The 15,584-nt window shown below is 37.3% G+C and overlaps 1 protein-coding gene across 1 annotated transcript in view; it reads right to left on the bottom strand.

Moving 5' to 3' along the window:
* Positions 1 to 435: 435 nt before the first annotated feature.
* ofcc1 (orofacial cleft 1 candidate 1) overlaps positions 436 to 15,584 on the bottom strand; it is a 107,561-nt gene continuing 92,412 nt past the window's right edge. The window contains exons 21-23 of the mRNA XM_038286732.1: positions 8,965 to 9,165; positions 1,297 to 1,423; positions 436 to 1,128 (exon numbers count right to left, since the gene is read on the bottom strand). Coding sequence (XP_038142660.1) covers positions 1,055 to 1,128; positions 1,297 to 1,423; positions 8,965 to 9,165 — 402 coding nt within the window. The 3' untranslated portion in view covers positions 436 to 1,054. The remainder of the gene's footprint in view (positions 1,129 to 1,296; positions 1,424 to 8,964; positions 9,166 to 15,584) is intronic.

The following is a 15,584-nucleotide window of genomic DNA, read 5'->3' on the forward strand; positions in this document are numbered from 1 at the left end:
ACCAGCTTTTCACTGATACAACCTCTACAGTAGGTTATACATATAATTTTCTTGATCTAACAAACATCGTTTTTTCCTTTAAAGTGTTTTCAAGCCTACATTGTAACAGTCACAGTAAAACAGAGCTTTCTAATTGCATTATTTAGCTTTTTGTCTAACTTTTGTATTGTAAGCTGCAACAAGACTTGTCATTTAGTAAATAAAAAAAGAAAAATGAAATTGATCATTTATTTATCAAACTCCTATGAAGATAACACTTTTCTTTTTGTTAGGATGCAGTAAAAATAGTATCCAGCAAGGGCTTTTATCGATAAATCAACATAATTAAGTAGAGTCAACTCATCCCCGCCCATTCATTCCCCCCCCCCCCTGATTAGTGACTTAAGGAATCTTCATACACACCCACCCACCCAACCTGATTGTGAGCAAGCACCCTTTATGGTGGTGTGCATGCGTCTAGCAAAACTGTTCTCTTATTACTATATTAGCTTATCCTATGGGTTTAGTAAAGCATATGCTACAGTTAGCAATGAAAGCTGGAATAGACCTACTGTACCTGATACGACCAAATCCGTCACTGCAGCAAGATGTATTGTAAATAATTTTGCCCCACCACTTAATGTGATTTTGTCATAAAAAATGCATCAACTCCTCTTTGAATTTTCCTGCCAAGTAGTTGACAAAAATCACCAACTGTTAAAGCTCTAATCCAATTTTAAATATGCTGCAAACAGAAGTATCAGCAGGTCAAATAAACAAAGAACAATGTTAGGATTAGTATGATGCTTCTGTGCGATAATTACAATATTTTGCTCTTTACTTGATTGATAGATGTTTTGAATGACACTGATTATTGTACTGCACATTTCTTAAAATGTATTTATGATGTAAAGCACATTGCCTCGCCACTGAAATGTTTTGCAAATGAATCTTTACTTACTTATTAGTAACAGATGCCTAGTGTATAGTCGTTGAGACAAATTAGCCATTACTGTCAACAAAAACAGTGCCCAAGAAGTAATCAGCAATTCACATCTTCAGCAGTTATTTGTTGTTACTGACTGAGGTCCTGCAGTGCAAAACTCGACCCACATCCACTTCCTGCCATGGGCTCCACACGATTTGACCCTAGGGGATGGTGAACATTTACAGAAACTGTATAAATGTAAAGCAATACGTTTTACTAAATCAGAAAGCTGGATTTGCCAAAAATGTGGCTGATACTTGTATCCATTAAATGTTCTTTGATATCGATGACTTTAAAAGTGCAAGAAAAAGCATAAAAATAATACTTACGAAAAAACATTTTCTTTCGTTTCTGTAGCTGAAGAGAAACACTTGCAACTCCCTTGTCCTGTTGACGGGAAGGGCTTTGATCCAGGCAAGGCACCTCCTTGGTTGAATTGTCCAATCCTCCAATTACCTTCAATGAAGAAAGAAACAACTCTAAATCAAATATCAGCCAGACAGCTTGATAGAAAACTGTAGCAGATTCTAAAATGTCTTCAGATGCAGCATTAAGAATACATATAAATGAAATTGATCAGCCAAGCTTTAAAACCCCCTCAGTCCACCTCACTACCTTTCACATAGACTGTCACTGTCAAACCCTAACACATTAATCAGACAGCTGGTGAAAAGAAGTGTGACCTCTACCTCCAGAGGACTACCCTCCTCTGCTCAATACTCTACTGTCAGTGTGCTCCAAACCAATGCATCTGACTTCTTGCACTGCACATGCTAAGGCTTGAATGAAAAACTAGATTTCCTTCATTTGGATTGTTGTCTCAATAGCCCACATTTTACTGACAGCCCTCTACAGCAGTGGTTCCCAACCCTTTTTGACTTGTGTAAACCCCCACCATCCCACCACCCTCAGTGAAAAGTATTGAAGACTGCACAGAATTGGAATGTACAATAACTAATAATACACGGTAAAAAAAAGTATTTCATTTAATCTTTTTTACTTGGGCATTTTTTTATTTAGCATGTTATTATTTCAAAATCAAATAGAAAAACAACATGATTATGTTGCCTGGAAGCTAGTAACAAATTAAAATAAATACACAATAAAATTGTGCTAAAAATCTGCCTTTATAACACTGGAGCTCCTCTAAGTAACTCCCCTGTAATCACATTTAAACTTGAGGAATTGGGAATAAAATACTGAAAAAAATATATAGTTAGACTGACTTCATTTGTTTTACTTTGTTTAGTTTTTTACATTGTTTTCATCATTCATGACACCTTAGATTGCTATAATCAGGTGTGGGAAAACAGCTGATACCAGGCTGTTCTGTACATCCAGTCTGTTCCTCTACTTGGTTTTGATGTGTGTCAACGTTGAAGGTGAACTCAAACATATAAGAAAAGCTTGTTTTATTTTTTTAGTTGGGTCCTCTTAAAGTATAACTGTTCCCAGCCCTATTTTATTTTATTACCAGAGAAATAAAATATTTTCATGTACCCCTTGCGATGCACTTGTGGTCCACTAGGGGTACGAGTACCGCCTGATGGGAGTCACTGTTCTACAGGGTCTACCTAAGAGTAGTTATAGGATATCCACTTGAAGCATCTCAGGGACTGAAATGGATTTTTTCCATTACTCAATCAGAACATGGGTGAGCCATAAAATCAAACCTAGAATACAAACAGCCAGTTTGTTATTAAAGGGAGCAATAAGGTAAAAAATTAAGGAAAGCGTTAAAGGTGTATTTAATTTTTCTAGGATTCTTCTTTAGTATAAACTTGTCAGATTATAAAACATTGTGTGCTTTTGAGAAATCCTCCTGCTTAGCCGATATGGCTGCCAGGAAGACATCAATCTCCTCATCCAACATACTGAGATGAGCCAAGGACATCCCTTTATCTCTAATCTTTCCTGAGTCTCTTTTTTACAATATGCACACACACAACCATGCATAACAAAAAAGCTTCCGGTACAAATAAAATTCCCATTTCGGAATTCGGAACTGACAACCTCACAGCACTAAGGCGTCGGCCCACAACTCCAAAGTGGCAAAGAAACATCCAATAGTGTAATTACACTACTGCTCACAATGAGGAGCAGGCTGTCAAGGCATTAAGAAAACGAAAAAACAGTTATGACAAATTTTATGAAATACCATGATTACCTTTATACTGTTCTGCCATAGATTTTCCATTCCTTCAAATTGCTGCTGCTGCATAATGATCATCAATAAATATGCTTGCTTTGTAGTCGTGAAAATCTACAACCTATGCTCGATAACCCCTCTTAATTGCCCTAGAATACCTTTACCCCTGCTGAAGGTAAGATAATTACATGTCAGCCAATAAAACCTTTACTGTTAAACAAACTGCACACCTTTTGTTTCTGCAGCCGAGCGCATCCTGAAGAAAGAAACATGGAGAAAAAAACTCTGAAAAATTGCAGAGAAAAGTTCTTTTATTTATTCAAGTCGCTGGAGATGCTCATCATCAGCGTTTTTTCCAAGCCATAAATAATTTGCAGAGAGAGGTAATATTCAAGCTGGCAGAGCCTTAGTTGTGCATCTTTAATGGAAGTTTTACAGAAGCTGAGCCAGTTCTTGCATATGCTGCTGTCACCCATATGGAGGAAAAGGAGACAAAAGGAGCACAGTTGGCTTGTCCTATCTTTTTATAAGTCCGCCGACACTTAAATGCTAGCCTCAGAGAAAAAGCGGCACAGGGGGACATAAACCCACTGTGGTTTTAGTGGGGAAGATAATGACTTTGCCTGCATTAATTTCTTCATCAGCCATCTTGTTTCTACAGACAGAGTGGTTATGAGTCCTTCTCTGAAGGTCCTAGCTTATATGGATGCTTCCCTGCATAATTTTGGCCCTTATGATTGTTGTCAACGGTGCATTTTGAGAGTCGGCAGCTGTGGAACATCTGTTTATAGGTAATGAGTATTTGGAAAGCTACACCTCACTTTACCTTTAATGGTTTTTATTGGAGCACACTGATGGGAAAGGAGCTTTAACGTCTTGTTTTGTTGGGATTCAGCAAGAAGATTCTCTCAGTAGGGTCAGTAACAAACATACGCATACAAACACACACCTGCCTCTGGCTACAGACTCAGTGAAGGCACATGATAGATTAATAATATTAACTTTCCAAAAAAGAATTCAACATGCAGGTCAATAAAGAGCTTATTATTGTTTGACTAAACATTCCTGACTGCTACTTCACTCAGTTATTTACTCTAACTGCAAAGGATGCAACTCAAACAATCAACATAAAATGTTTCGAACTGCTGAATAAACAAAACTTTTTATTTACTTCTGACTTTCACTCTCAAATGAACAGTTTTTCTGTATCCTTATTTCAGTATCCCAAGGCAAGTTCTGTTATAAGTTGTTTTTATTCAGATAGATTTAAGCTTGCCATTTTTAGGATAATTATCGTTGATGATGTGTGAGTTTGTTACACCTTAATGTTAGCTGCTTGTTGCGTGACAGAACTGATGTTTTAAACAATCATTTATCTAATTAGGACATTTCCTCTGTCCAGATATACAGTTATAATCTTTATTTTGTGCGTGGCAAAGATTTGGAAATGGAATGAGATCGGGGTCCGTCAGCTAAGAAAAAAGTGTAATATTTTGATAAGGCTGGAGCCATGATGTCTACTCATCTGCTAATGTGTACGTATGATGTAAAATGTGATGATGTGGCAGACTGGAGATGTATAAAGTGCCTTTCTAACTGTTAATCGGGGCCACTTCCTGAGAGGTGAGGCTGGAGGGGAGCAGCTGCCTTCTGTAAACTCTAAGCAACTTCTCTGATATGATTAAGATTACAATTTATATAGAAAATCTGTTGTTTCTCCTGGTTATTTAATATATATAAGTTATGAAGTGTTATTCAAAGAGTTTGTCTCGGGTGATCTCCTTTCAGGAAAAAAAAACATAGAGAGATAGAGCTTTAGGGTGCACACAGAAAAACAATCTTTAACACCATTGATGGGTATATTGTAATTCTGTTTGCCCCCAAAGCTGTGGTCATATGAGACAAAGAGTAAAACAAGCTTTTCAGGACAAGTCAGTAAAGAATACTGAACCATCCAGATAAACAACGGAAATCCGTCATTTGCTTATATTTCTACATACCCTGGAAACCTTTTAAATGTCATAATGATAATTTTAAAAAGGAGAAGCTGAGTCAACTTATCAGCATTTTTATTGATGTCTTTATTTGAGCAAATACATCTAAAAAGTTTAGATTACATGCAGTGAAAGTATTCATACCTTTTGCGCTTTTCCACATTTTTGTTCAAGTTTTCTCTCAGTGCAAATATGGCCATTCTCCAAAGATTTTAGTGGTAATATGAGTCCATGCCATTCAGGTAGGAGGATGGCCAAAATGTCCAGAGAGTTTCTCATACTTTTTGTGCATCACATGAGCGCATGCCAGTGCTCCCAGTTCAAGGGGTGCACTACTGCCAGAATTAACCATATACTAGCTGAGGAGCTGAAATTTTTTTTCAGTTGGAAATGATTGCCTTTGGTGATTCCTGGATCTATACATAAACCGGGTCTTTATATTTAGAGCTGGATTACTTATGAATATGTAAAGTGAAGATCTGTGCTTCCAGGCAAAAGGGATCAACATTACGTTATCTGCTGCAAGGCGACTGTATCACTTCTTTCTACCGACAGGAAGATAAAATCAGCATCACTTTCTACCTAAAGCCTTTGCATGTAAGGCCATAAAAAGGAAACTCCCAAGAGTCATTAATTGCACAACAAAGGAGAGAAAGAGAACCATTATAAAGAGAGTGAAGTAAATGTTCATGGACAGCGACAACTATCTTTAATTTGTGGCTTTAGAGAACCTTTCATTGTTTTTGGAATGCAGACATTGACAGGCATATATATTCTTCTTCTTGGAAACCAAAATGTTGAAATTAATGTTTTTATTGTTTAATATTAGTGCGATGATTCAAAATTTCTGCCTACAGAATGTTTAATGTGACTGCCATTACCTCTTCCATTGCAATCTGCCTATTTTTAGTAATAAATAATCCTGTGCTAATCACTCATTTACTCCGCAGAAGTCTATAGGCTACACACACATAAACTGCAACATTGAAACAAGAGACCCAGATATACGGCATTATGTTAGGTTAGATAAGCTCATTTATCTGTTGGTTTATGATTGAGTACTATTAGGACATAACAGAGCCTTTGAGCTGATTGTTGGGGCATCAAGTATCTTCTCTCCCTACTTCTTTGACATTTCAACTTTGAAATATTAATTTTATTGAGATGATCCAGGTTGCTTGGGGTTGGAAAGAATGATTAAAGACCGAATAATACATTTTTCCCCGCTGCAGCAGCACTTGACAATATAGTGTTACGTATGTGTACATTTTAGTATGTAAGCAGATTCATTTTATTTGTGTAGCCCTTTTTTAACATATAAATATCATAGAGAGGTTCACAGTATTATGTACAGTATATATATGCCAAAATGTTAGAATAAGGGGGAGTTATTAGAGGGCTGGACTAATCTATTTCATTAAAAGCCTAATAAAACAAAACAAAAACAAAACAGGGTGAACTCTATTGATTTAGCCTTAATGCTCATGTTTTGAAGTTATTCACAAATAATTGATAATCTTGCTCTATGCCCATCCATTATTACAAGGCCACAGGGGGTTTGTGTCTTTAGCCGCAGTTGGCTGGAGAAGGGAAAAAACAGCTTGAACTGCGACCCTATCCAACAGCAATGGAGAAACACACAGGAGAAACTACCTTGAAAATAGGCTTGACCTTAAGGTGTTAACAGTCCTTGAGTCTAGGCCACATGCGACCACACTTTTGCAAAAATATCACTCTCACAACGATCATTCCCCATGGTTGGGTCACCTGCAATTCATCTGTCAGTCAAAAATTGTAAATCCTTCAAACTGAAAACAAAGTATATAAACGCACATCAAAAAGTGGGGCATGCACAAATTTTTGTTATAATTCAACATACTTTTTAAGTTTACTTAAGTCATAGTCGTATGAGAGTATTACTATTCTGAATCAGTAAATATTTTTGTTATTCCATACAGTACGAGTAACGTGAAAATATAGTAAACATAAGATGTGGGAGGTGTGTTATAGTGTTATCTATACCTAGCCTACTGTTAGGGCTAGTTTTATGTTATTTTGAAAAAAAGTTGATAAAAACCAGTTTAATTTTATAAATGGCTACTTTCTAATTTCACTTGATTAAAAAAGTGTTAAATATTTTACTTTACTCAACCATGAAAGCAAGTAAATGGTGAGAACTTAACCTTCACTTGGCCCATTTTTAACAGCTTGATAGACTATAAACACAGCGCCAATGATGTCTTCAAGGACATTGGTTCCAAACCAAATGTTTGAAATGCATCTGCCTTACAGGACAATCTGGGACATTTTTTAGACATTTTAAACACGAAAAAAAAAAAAGTGTTGGAATCCCAAAGAAAAACAAATTATGCCTCTTTCAAACCACGCATACCAGTCATGTAAGTCTGAGCGCTTCAAAGAGAGGATATCTGTAGCCTTAAAATGACGTCACATGTATGGGATGCGGCCTTCCAAGCCTTTTCTCTGTCTTTGTCATCCCTTCAAGATCATGTTATGTGCACACTTCATTTTTAAAGAAGAAAAAAAGTCAAATAAGAGGCATTCATTTGAGTGTTGAAAAAAAAGAACACACAAGTAAAATAAGTAGTCATGTTGCAGTTGATTTACAAAGACTACGGGTGCAAATTTAAGATGTGCAACTGGTTTGCTCCAACCTATTTAAATAAACCTATTGAATGTGTAAATGGCTGTATGAGAGGGGTCGTAAAAGAAAGATGAAGCTCTCAGTTGAATCTAATAATGATAAATATGTGAAAAATATAAATCCCTTAATCCCCATTTTGACCCATCTCCTTGGGGAGCAGTGGGCTGCCATTGTGTAGTGTTCGAGGAGCAGTGTGGGGTTAAGGGGTTTTGCTTAGGAACCCAGAGTGTAGGCTGTGGGAATCAAACTGGTTACTTGCAACCATATCAGTCAACAAGTGCACTTCTCTAACCACTAGGTCAATACTCACTTTTGTTTTTTTTCAGTATTGACAGTGATAAGAATGATGAATGTTATTTTGTGCAAACTACATAAGTGAACAAACAAAAGTAAAAATATTTTACAAAAGGACTAAAAAAAGATTAAAAATAATTCATAAACCTTCACAACCACCATAAAAAGATCCCTCTGACCATCCTCAACTCGCAGCTGGAAAGCAAGACTTCTGCCCCTCAAAACATCTGCCTGACTTAAAATATCGCAGACTAAAGAAGACCAAGGGTCCGTGAATTTCCAAAAAGGTTCTATTCTTGGGTTTGAGTGAAGTTTTTCACTAATGTGTGAACTAAGTTTAAGTCAGATTTAGAGTTAAGTATGTGTAAGTAATGGGTAAGGTTAGGTCATAGAAATAATGGGAAAGGAATGGAAGCCAAAGTAAAAACACCCATAAGGATAGCAAAACATAATGTGTGTGTGTACTAAGTATATATATTTTAATTTATTGTAGGTTTTTTATTTGCTTTTACTGCTGCCTCCATGCATATGTTTGTATGCTTTCAGTGGATCCCATATTCAGGGATCATAAGAAGTGCATCATAACGACTTGCTCACAGGCTTAAAACTAAGTTTTTATGCAGACTGTCCTTCCTGACACCAGATTCCATCCCCAGCCTCCTGCATTACACATATTAATTTTGCTAATATTAAGAGGATGGCGAGTAACAGAGTAGGCTTTTCTTTCATACAATCGGAGAAGCAAAATATGTTACAACACAGTCCCTCCATTATAGTCATGTAGACCTTTCTCTGGTTCAACACTGAAAACAAATGGCTGAATGGAGGAAAACTGTGCAACAGAAGTCAATAAACTGTGGTAAGAAAACTGAAAGAACTTCTTAATTTAACTTACCTCAATGATAGCCCCATCATGCTGTCGAATGAAGTGTCTGTATCTTTGTTTTAGCCCGCTCAGGTAAAGCGTATGGATTACAATATGAGTGCTGGTCTCACTCTCTGGTGGCAATGCACCCTCCATATGAGGGTCATGACTGAGAGCTGCTGAACTTGATGGAGAGTCTTCTGCTGCCCATACATAGTCATAAACTTCCACCTGTTCAACCAAAGACAAAATAAGATAAATATGGGGGACATTTCTAAGTCAGATCCTGATGAGTTTCTATTACTGAAGAAAAAGGAAATACTTATTAAACAGAGCACACAACTATAGTCCCAAAGGGACTGAAGTGCAGCAGGTATAGGGGCAGGCTGTGTTTGTGATCATATAATCCATATGGCTGCTCATGTTTATTCTTCTTCTCTGTGTGTTAATGTGCATGTACTGTTGGGCTTACACACCTGTAATGTGCTACCCTCCCATATCAGGGTGACATGGGAGCTAGTGGGGCATGAAACGTGTTATATAGGTCATGTAACTTGAAGTCATTCATGTGTGAAAAGTATGGAAGCCTCTTCCCTCCATGAAAGTGTTTATGGGTGAAGGCTCGAATGTTGTTTTAGCATATATCTCTACGTTAAATCATAAACACACAACAACATGTATAACATGACATACAAAGGCTTGTATTTATACCTTATTTTTTATCACATTACAACCACAAACTTAAAACATATATATATATATATATATATATATATATATATATATATATATATATATATATATATATATATATATATATATATATATATATATATATATATATATATATATATATATATATATATATATATATATATATATATCCATATTTTATTGCGATTACACTGGCAGGAATTTTAAGACATGCCTATAACAGGCTGAATACCTGAAGAACGACGGTTTAACCATATTTCTTTCAAAAAAAAATCTATCCCCTTTCTCTAAAACTAAATGGTGTTAATTGAATCCAAACATCATGTATTGCATTAACAAATGTTGAATACATAAAACATATCACTACAATGGGTGAAAATAGCTATTGTGTAGTGCTCTGAAATAATAAAGCCCAAAAACCATGGAAAGAGTTCAGCACAAGATGATTGTTCTGACTGAATGATGAGTTTTCCCTCCAGACTCATGAGGAAAACCTCCTCACTGTCTGGCCACTGTCAGTCAAAAATAATTAAGAATATTCTGCCAATCAGCATCGAGTAGCCAGTTTCATGTCCCACCCCTGCTCCATAGATTCCTTGGCTGTTTCACTATTCAATAGAACGTGAGTAGGGACTTGTGTCATCGCCAAGTCTGCTCTTGAGAAGAACACAGGAAAGTGTTGAGTTGGGAAGAACGGGAGCATGCAGCATAAATATGGGTCAATTGGAACAGAAGCGTACTCGTAAAGTCACCACACGCTCGGTTCGTTGGAAGCTAGATTTCTCCTCCTGTTATTAATAGTCTCTAGAAAATAATAAATCCTACCTTTTTTCGTCTAGTGGGGAAATAATAATTAACATTTTGCCAAATTAAACAAAAATATCGCCATCATAGACTGGGCTGCTGCAGACGGCCTGCGGTTAGCCCTGGCTGCCGTTACCCTCTGAGCTCCGTTGGTTGCCGCGGTCCTTTCAAATTTGGAAAAAATCTTTTTATTACACATTGAATCGGTAAATGGGCCATATAGTAATGCTTAAAAGTATAATGTTTTTGCCTCACATGATCTTAAAATACTTTTATTGAACAACAGCAACAGAAAAGAGAACTTTTAATTAATACTCTGAGCTCTGTGGGTGGTCCATTGAAAGCTGCTGCTGCTGCAGTGCATGCTGGGACAGCTGTCAATCTCAAGAACGGACAAGTCTGCTCTGATGCATACTTGGTAAAGAGGGAGGGGCAAGAACAACATCTGGGGACTTTTTCCAATCTCGGTCAGCTGCTCTTACAGTACTAGGGCTGAGGATGATGACGTTTCACAAGTAGACAAACGCATGAGAACGCTGAAGTACACATAAAGAGAAACGGCCAATGCATTGAGTCCAACTGGAATTGATGTATTTTTGCCTGAAATCCAATCAGGGGCCCACTTTCTTGCTACTTTGTTTTGCACGGAGCCTAAAGTGTTAATGGGGATTCCTAATAGAGACTGACAAGCGAGTAACCGGCTGCTCTAGAGCAGAGGGGAGATCATTTCCGAGAGCGGAATAAACAGCTGATTAATATTTAACATACTCATGAAATATATTGCATTTTGGCAAAAATTTAATACAGCCTAATAACTAGATTTTTGAAGCTTAACACTGCAAATTTGAAAATGTATTATACAAAATTTACAGATGAGGTTTAGCCTCACTAGTTTTCAATAAGAAAAAACTACTGATGCTAACATGTATCTATATATCATACCATGATCTGGATGAAGAATGGACTCTAAACTGGACATTCATTAATATTCTTTGAGCAAAACCATTGCAGTTCCATTTACTGAACACGCTTTGGATTGGTGTCGGACTTTAAAGTGTAGCTTTTGCTGATTTATCACATAAAAAGCAAACAATATGCATTTGCATGGTCATAACATAATAATGCTTATGAGGTATCGATATGCAAACCACTGTAGAGAGCATCTATTACATTTTAACCAAGCAGCAGACTCTCACAAGTGAACAATACACCCACAAATACTGACACACACACAGTAACACACAGTCCGAGTCATAAAGAGAAGAAAGTTTTTCAAGGTGACCTCTAATTGGCTGTGTAATTATGATTCCTTTAAAAATATAGAGGGAAAAAAAGGTAAACTCATTGAGTGAATGACAGGGTCAAACTGCAGGAGGGATGGCGTATCAATGTCACCCTCATACTTACAAACGCAAACAGAACTCTAGGCACCTCACTGAGAAAACATTGGAGGCCATTACCAAACTTGTAATTAGAGAAGTCACATAAAGTGCAAAGTAGACTTCACTGTAAGTAAAAAGGCCCTCATTGTCAAAGTGTCAAAGAAGCACAAAAGCAAATAAGAAAACGTCTAAAGAAAAGTGTGTATTTGAGTGTGTAGAGAGAGAAAAAGAGAAAGCATGCTTGGGAGGGGATACTGGTTTGCATGTCTTCAGTGCTAATTTAGGCTCATTAGAGAAATCACCTCAACTGTGCATTGCCTCAAGCTTGGCCTCAGCCCACACTAGAGGTAACTGATTACCTGAATTTCTTAAGTAATCAGCACCTCTGCAAGGCAGCAATCAGTCTGTTTGGATAGCTTCTGTTCGTTGATTTTCTCTCTTTTTTTCTTTATGAGAAAACCTAACTAAGAATGTGAGAAGGTTGGGCTTCTTCCAATACAGTCATTGTACATAGATGCACACACTCTTAGCTGTGTAAGGTATTGTATGGATGTGCATAGGTATCCGGATGTTTCCTATAAAGATGAGGTGAAGAGTTAAAGGTAAAGTGGAAGGTGTTCTTTTTCCGGGTGGATAATCTAAATAAGTGTCAGAAAACGGGACAGGTAAGTGACCACGACCATCTGACAGGGGATGATTATCTGACTGAGTCACTTACCTGGTTCAACAGTTCCGTCCATCCTCTCCCAGGAAGGGAAGATTCAGTCAATGGACTGCCAAACAAAAAGCGGCTCAGAGACGTCCAAAGTGTCCCCGATCCAGCAACCCCAGTGAGCAGTCAGGAGACCAATCCAAGTCAGAGAAACAGTCCAGAACTCGACAGTTCCGAGATCCAGGAATCCGTACCGTGACCAGGGATTCTGATCCCAACAGGAAAAGGCAGATCAAGGGTTCCAGGAATCCTCAGAGTGTAAAGGCAGGTTCAGAGTTCTAAGAGTCCAGCAGCTTACTCAGAAAGACATGCGCAGATGAAGGCAGGCAAGCTTAGTGGTAGAGAGGAACATAGACAAGACATGGTAGCAAGATAAATGCCGAACTTTAAACTGGTCTTCTCCCAGGAGCCAGGCTTACGGGACTAAAACTGACCTGACACAATCAAGAGACAAACAATAAACCCTCTAAATCCACTGGCCTCATGGGACCAACCAGGGACTAAACTTTAACTTATATAACAAGCATGAATAACTGACACAACAATGTAACATGAACAAACTAAGAATACACAAATAAACAGAGAATAATGATCTGGCCCAGATAGCTAAGCTGAACTGTATATATAACAGAGGGTGCCGGTGAATAAGGAGACAACGGCAGGTGAATTAAGTGAGTAATTAGATAAGCTACCAGGGCTGTGATCATGACAATAAGTGGTCCTCCTAATTTTTGGAATCATTCTGGTGATATGTTTACGCAAGGCTCATCCCCATTTTCAATTACCAGTGGCGAGTCTGACATAGTGGAAAAATTGCAAGTCTTCTTTTGGAAAGTGAGCTTGTGAGAACGAGGAAAGCAGCAACTTTTAAACAGAGCATGCATGAGGAAAAATACCTGAGTAGACCCCAGCCGCGTTCCCACTCAGGAACGGGCATGCACATTTTTTTTTTATAAGTGAAGAGGTCTTTTCAAAATTTCGAAAATCCTCCACTATACCTATAAATAATAAGATAAATAAGGTTTTATTACTTTACAGCAAGGACTGAATGCTAATTATTAACGAATGGCAAACAAAATCTCTTCGTACAGTTCAGCCAAATCAGTCACACCAAGAAAGTGCTCTCGTCTGGCAAAGGATAAAGATCAATGGTTTTCTGGTGTTATCTGTATTGACACAAAGATGTGTACCAATGTATTGCTATCAAGAGCATAGGTGTTTTTTTGAGTTGTCTAAAACGTTTAGACTAGGGCATGGATTTCCACAAAAAGACAATTCATTATCTAACAGGAAGAGAGACACGGTTGCACAGTAAAGTGAATTTGCTTATGGGGCAAGATGAAATCTCTCAATTGCAAAAGAAAACAATCAAGTTTGAGCAAAATTGACAATATGGATCCTAGATGTTTTAGTCTGTTTAAACTGATCTTCTTAACATTAATCTGAAACCTAGCCATAACATCAGAGTGACCCAACTGGTTTAGTCAATAAAGTATATTATATATGATATTAGTATAGTATATTTTGTATTAAGCTGAGCCAACTAAGCACCATGCAAGAAAATGTGGACTAAGTACAATACGTATAATTGTTGCTATGTTCATTAATAGTGCTAAAATTCCTTTATTCCATTTCTCTTCAAAATAGTATTTCGATTACTGGATTTTTAATTAATAATGAATCTATATCATATGCATATGTTGCAATGCTCGCTTTAGAGATTGTACTCAACAACATTTTCTTTTATTCCAGCAGTAATGGTCAACTTTAACCTAAATAAAGAAAATGTTGTTTGGACTAATATCTTGAACTAAAGATTGTGTGTTTTTTACCATTTACGCTGGGTTTATTGTGAAATGCATTGTTTTAATCTGAATTTACAGGTTGTATGGATATCACATATTAGTCTTCTGGATAAGGTAGTAATAATGATAAAAACAACACAATAAAAAAAAACTATTTGAAAATAAAACATTTTGTTTTTCTTCTACTGGCCAGTGTAGTTATGAACCAATTATGGACCCTCACCAGAGTTCTGTAACCCAAGCTGTACAGCGATGATAGAGACACTATGTATTCCAGGTCTATACCATACCTCACTTTGTTTAAACACACCTGCTAAAAATTCTGTTGTGGATGTAAGAGTATGTATTTTGGCTAGCATGAAAATAGGTTTGTTTTATGTTAGCCATGCAACCATCCTACACTAATTAGCTTGTGAAATCAAGTTGACAAGAACAAACAAAAGCTTGAAAAGGTGTTTGTGTGTTCCGTTTGGATGATGCCATTTCATGCAATGCATCATGGCTCTCAGGAAGCATCAATGCTGAGACACAAAAAGAAAAGAGCATTAGCAGAGGCCTGTCTGCTCAGCACTACTCTGTTCTGGTCTGTTGTGTTGCGTTATGGTGCTAGTCTGGCTTCTAGCCTGAGCTTGAGTGCTCTCTCCACTCCACCATTGTTCCATTTGATAGCACTAAGTGACTGATTTAGGTTCAATGCCTGCATGGAGCAGACGGGCCAGCTGTGGGTTAAGCAGATAGCATTCAAGTGAGTTAACCCAATTCAAACCCAATCAAGCCAGGATTTATTGTTGAGGTCTGTATTTAGAAATCTGATAGACTCTACATCAGTCATTTGACTTGTATCAGGAAAGATGGGTCATGTTTCTTATAGTAGAAGACTATAAACGGCAAGCCATGTTTTCCAACAGGGACATAAATCTCAAAATTTGTAGACATTACCACAAATCAACATTGGAAGAGAAGGAGAGACATTGAATCAGGAAGTAGGGATGGTGCATCTGCTAATAGGCTCCATGGTTGATCGTATGGTCTGTGTTTCTGGGAGAAGATGCAATTTCACACCCACCATTTTTTATATAGTAGGCTAAATGAATAACTAACAAAAGCAACCAGTCAGTAAAGAGGAGCACCCTTTTTAATAGTAAAGCGTGACTTGTAATTCAATTTGTTTGACTTGTCAAACATTTTAGTGAGTACAAAAATACAACACCTTACTGTGTAAATATCTGACCA

Source organism: Cyprinodon tularosa, unplaced genomic scaffold (genome assembly GCF_016077235.1).
Source record: "Cyprinodon tularosa strain WSP-4 unplaced genomic scaffold, ASM1607723v1 ctg23, whole genome shotgun sequence".
NCBI lineage: Eukaryota > Metazoa > Chordata > Actinopteri > Cyprinodontiformes > Cyprinodontidae > Cyprinodon > Cyprinodon tularosa.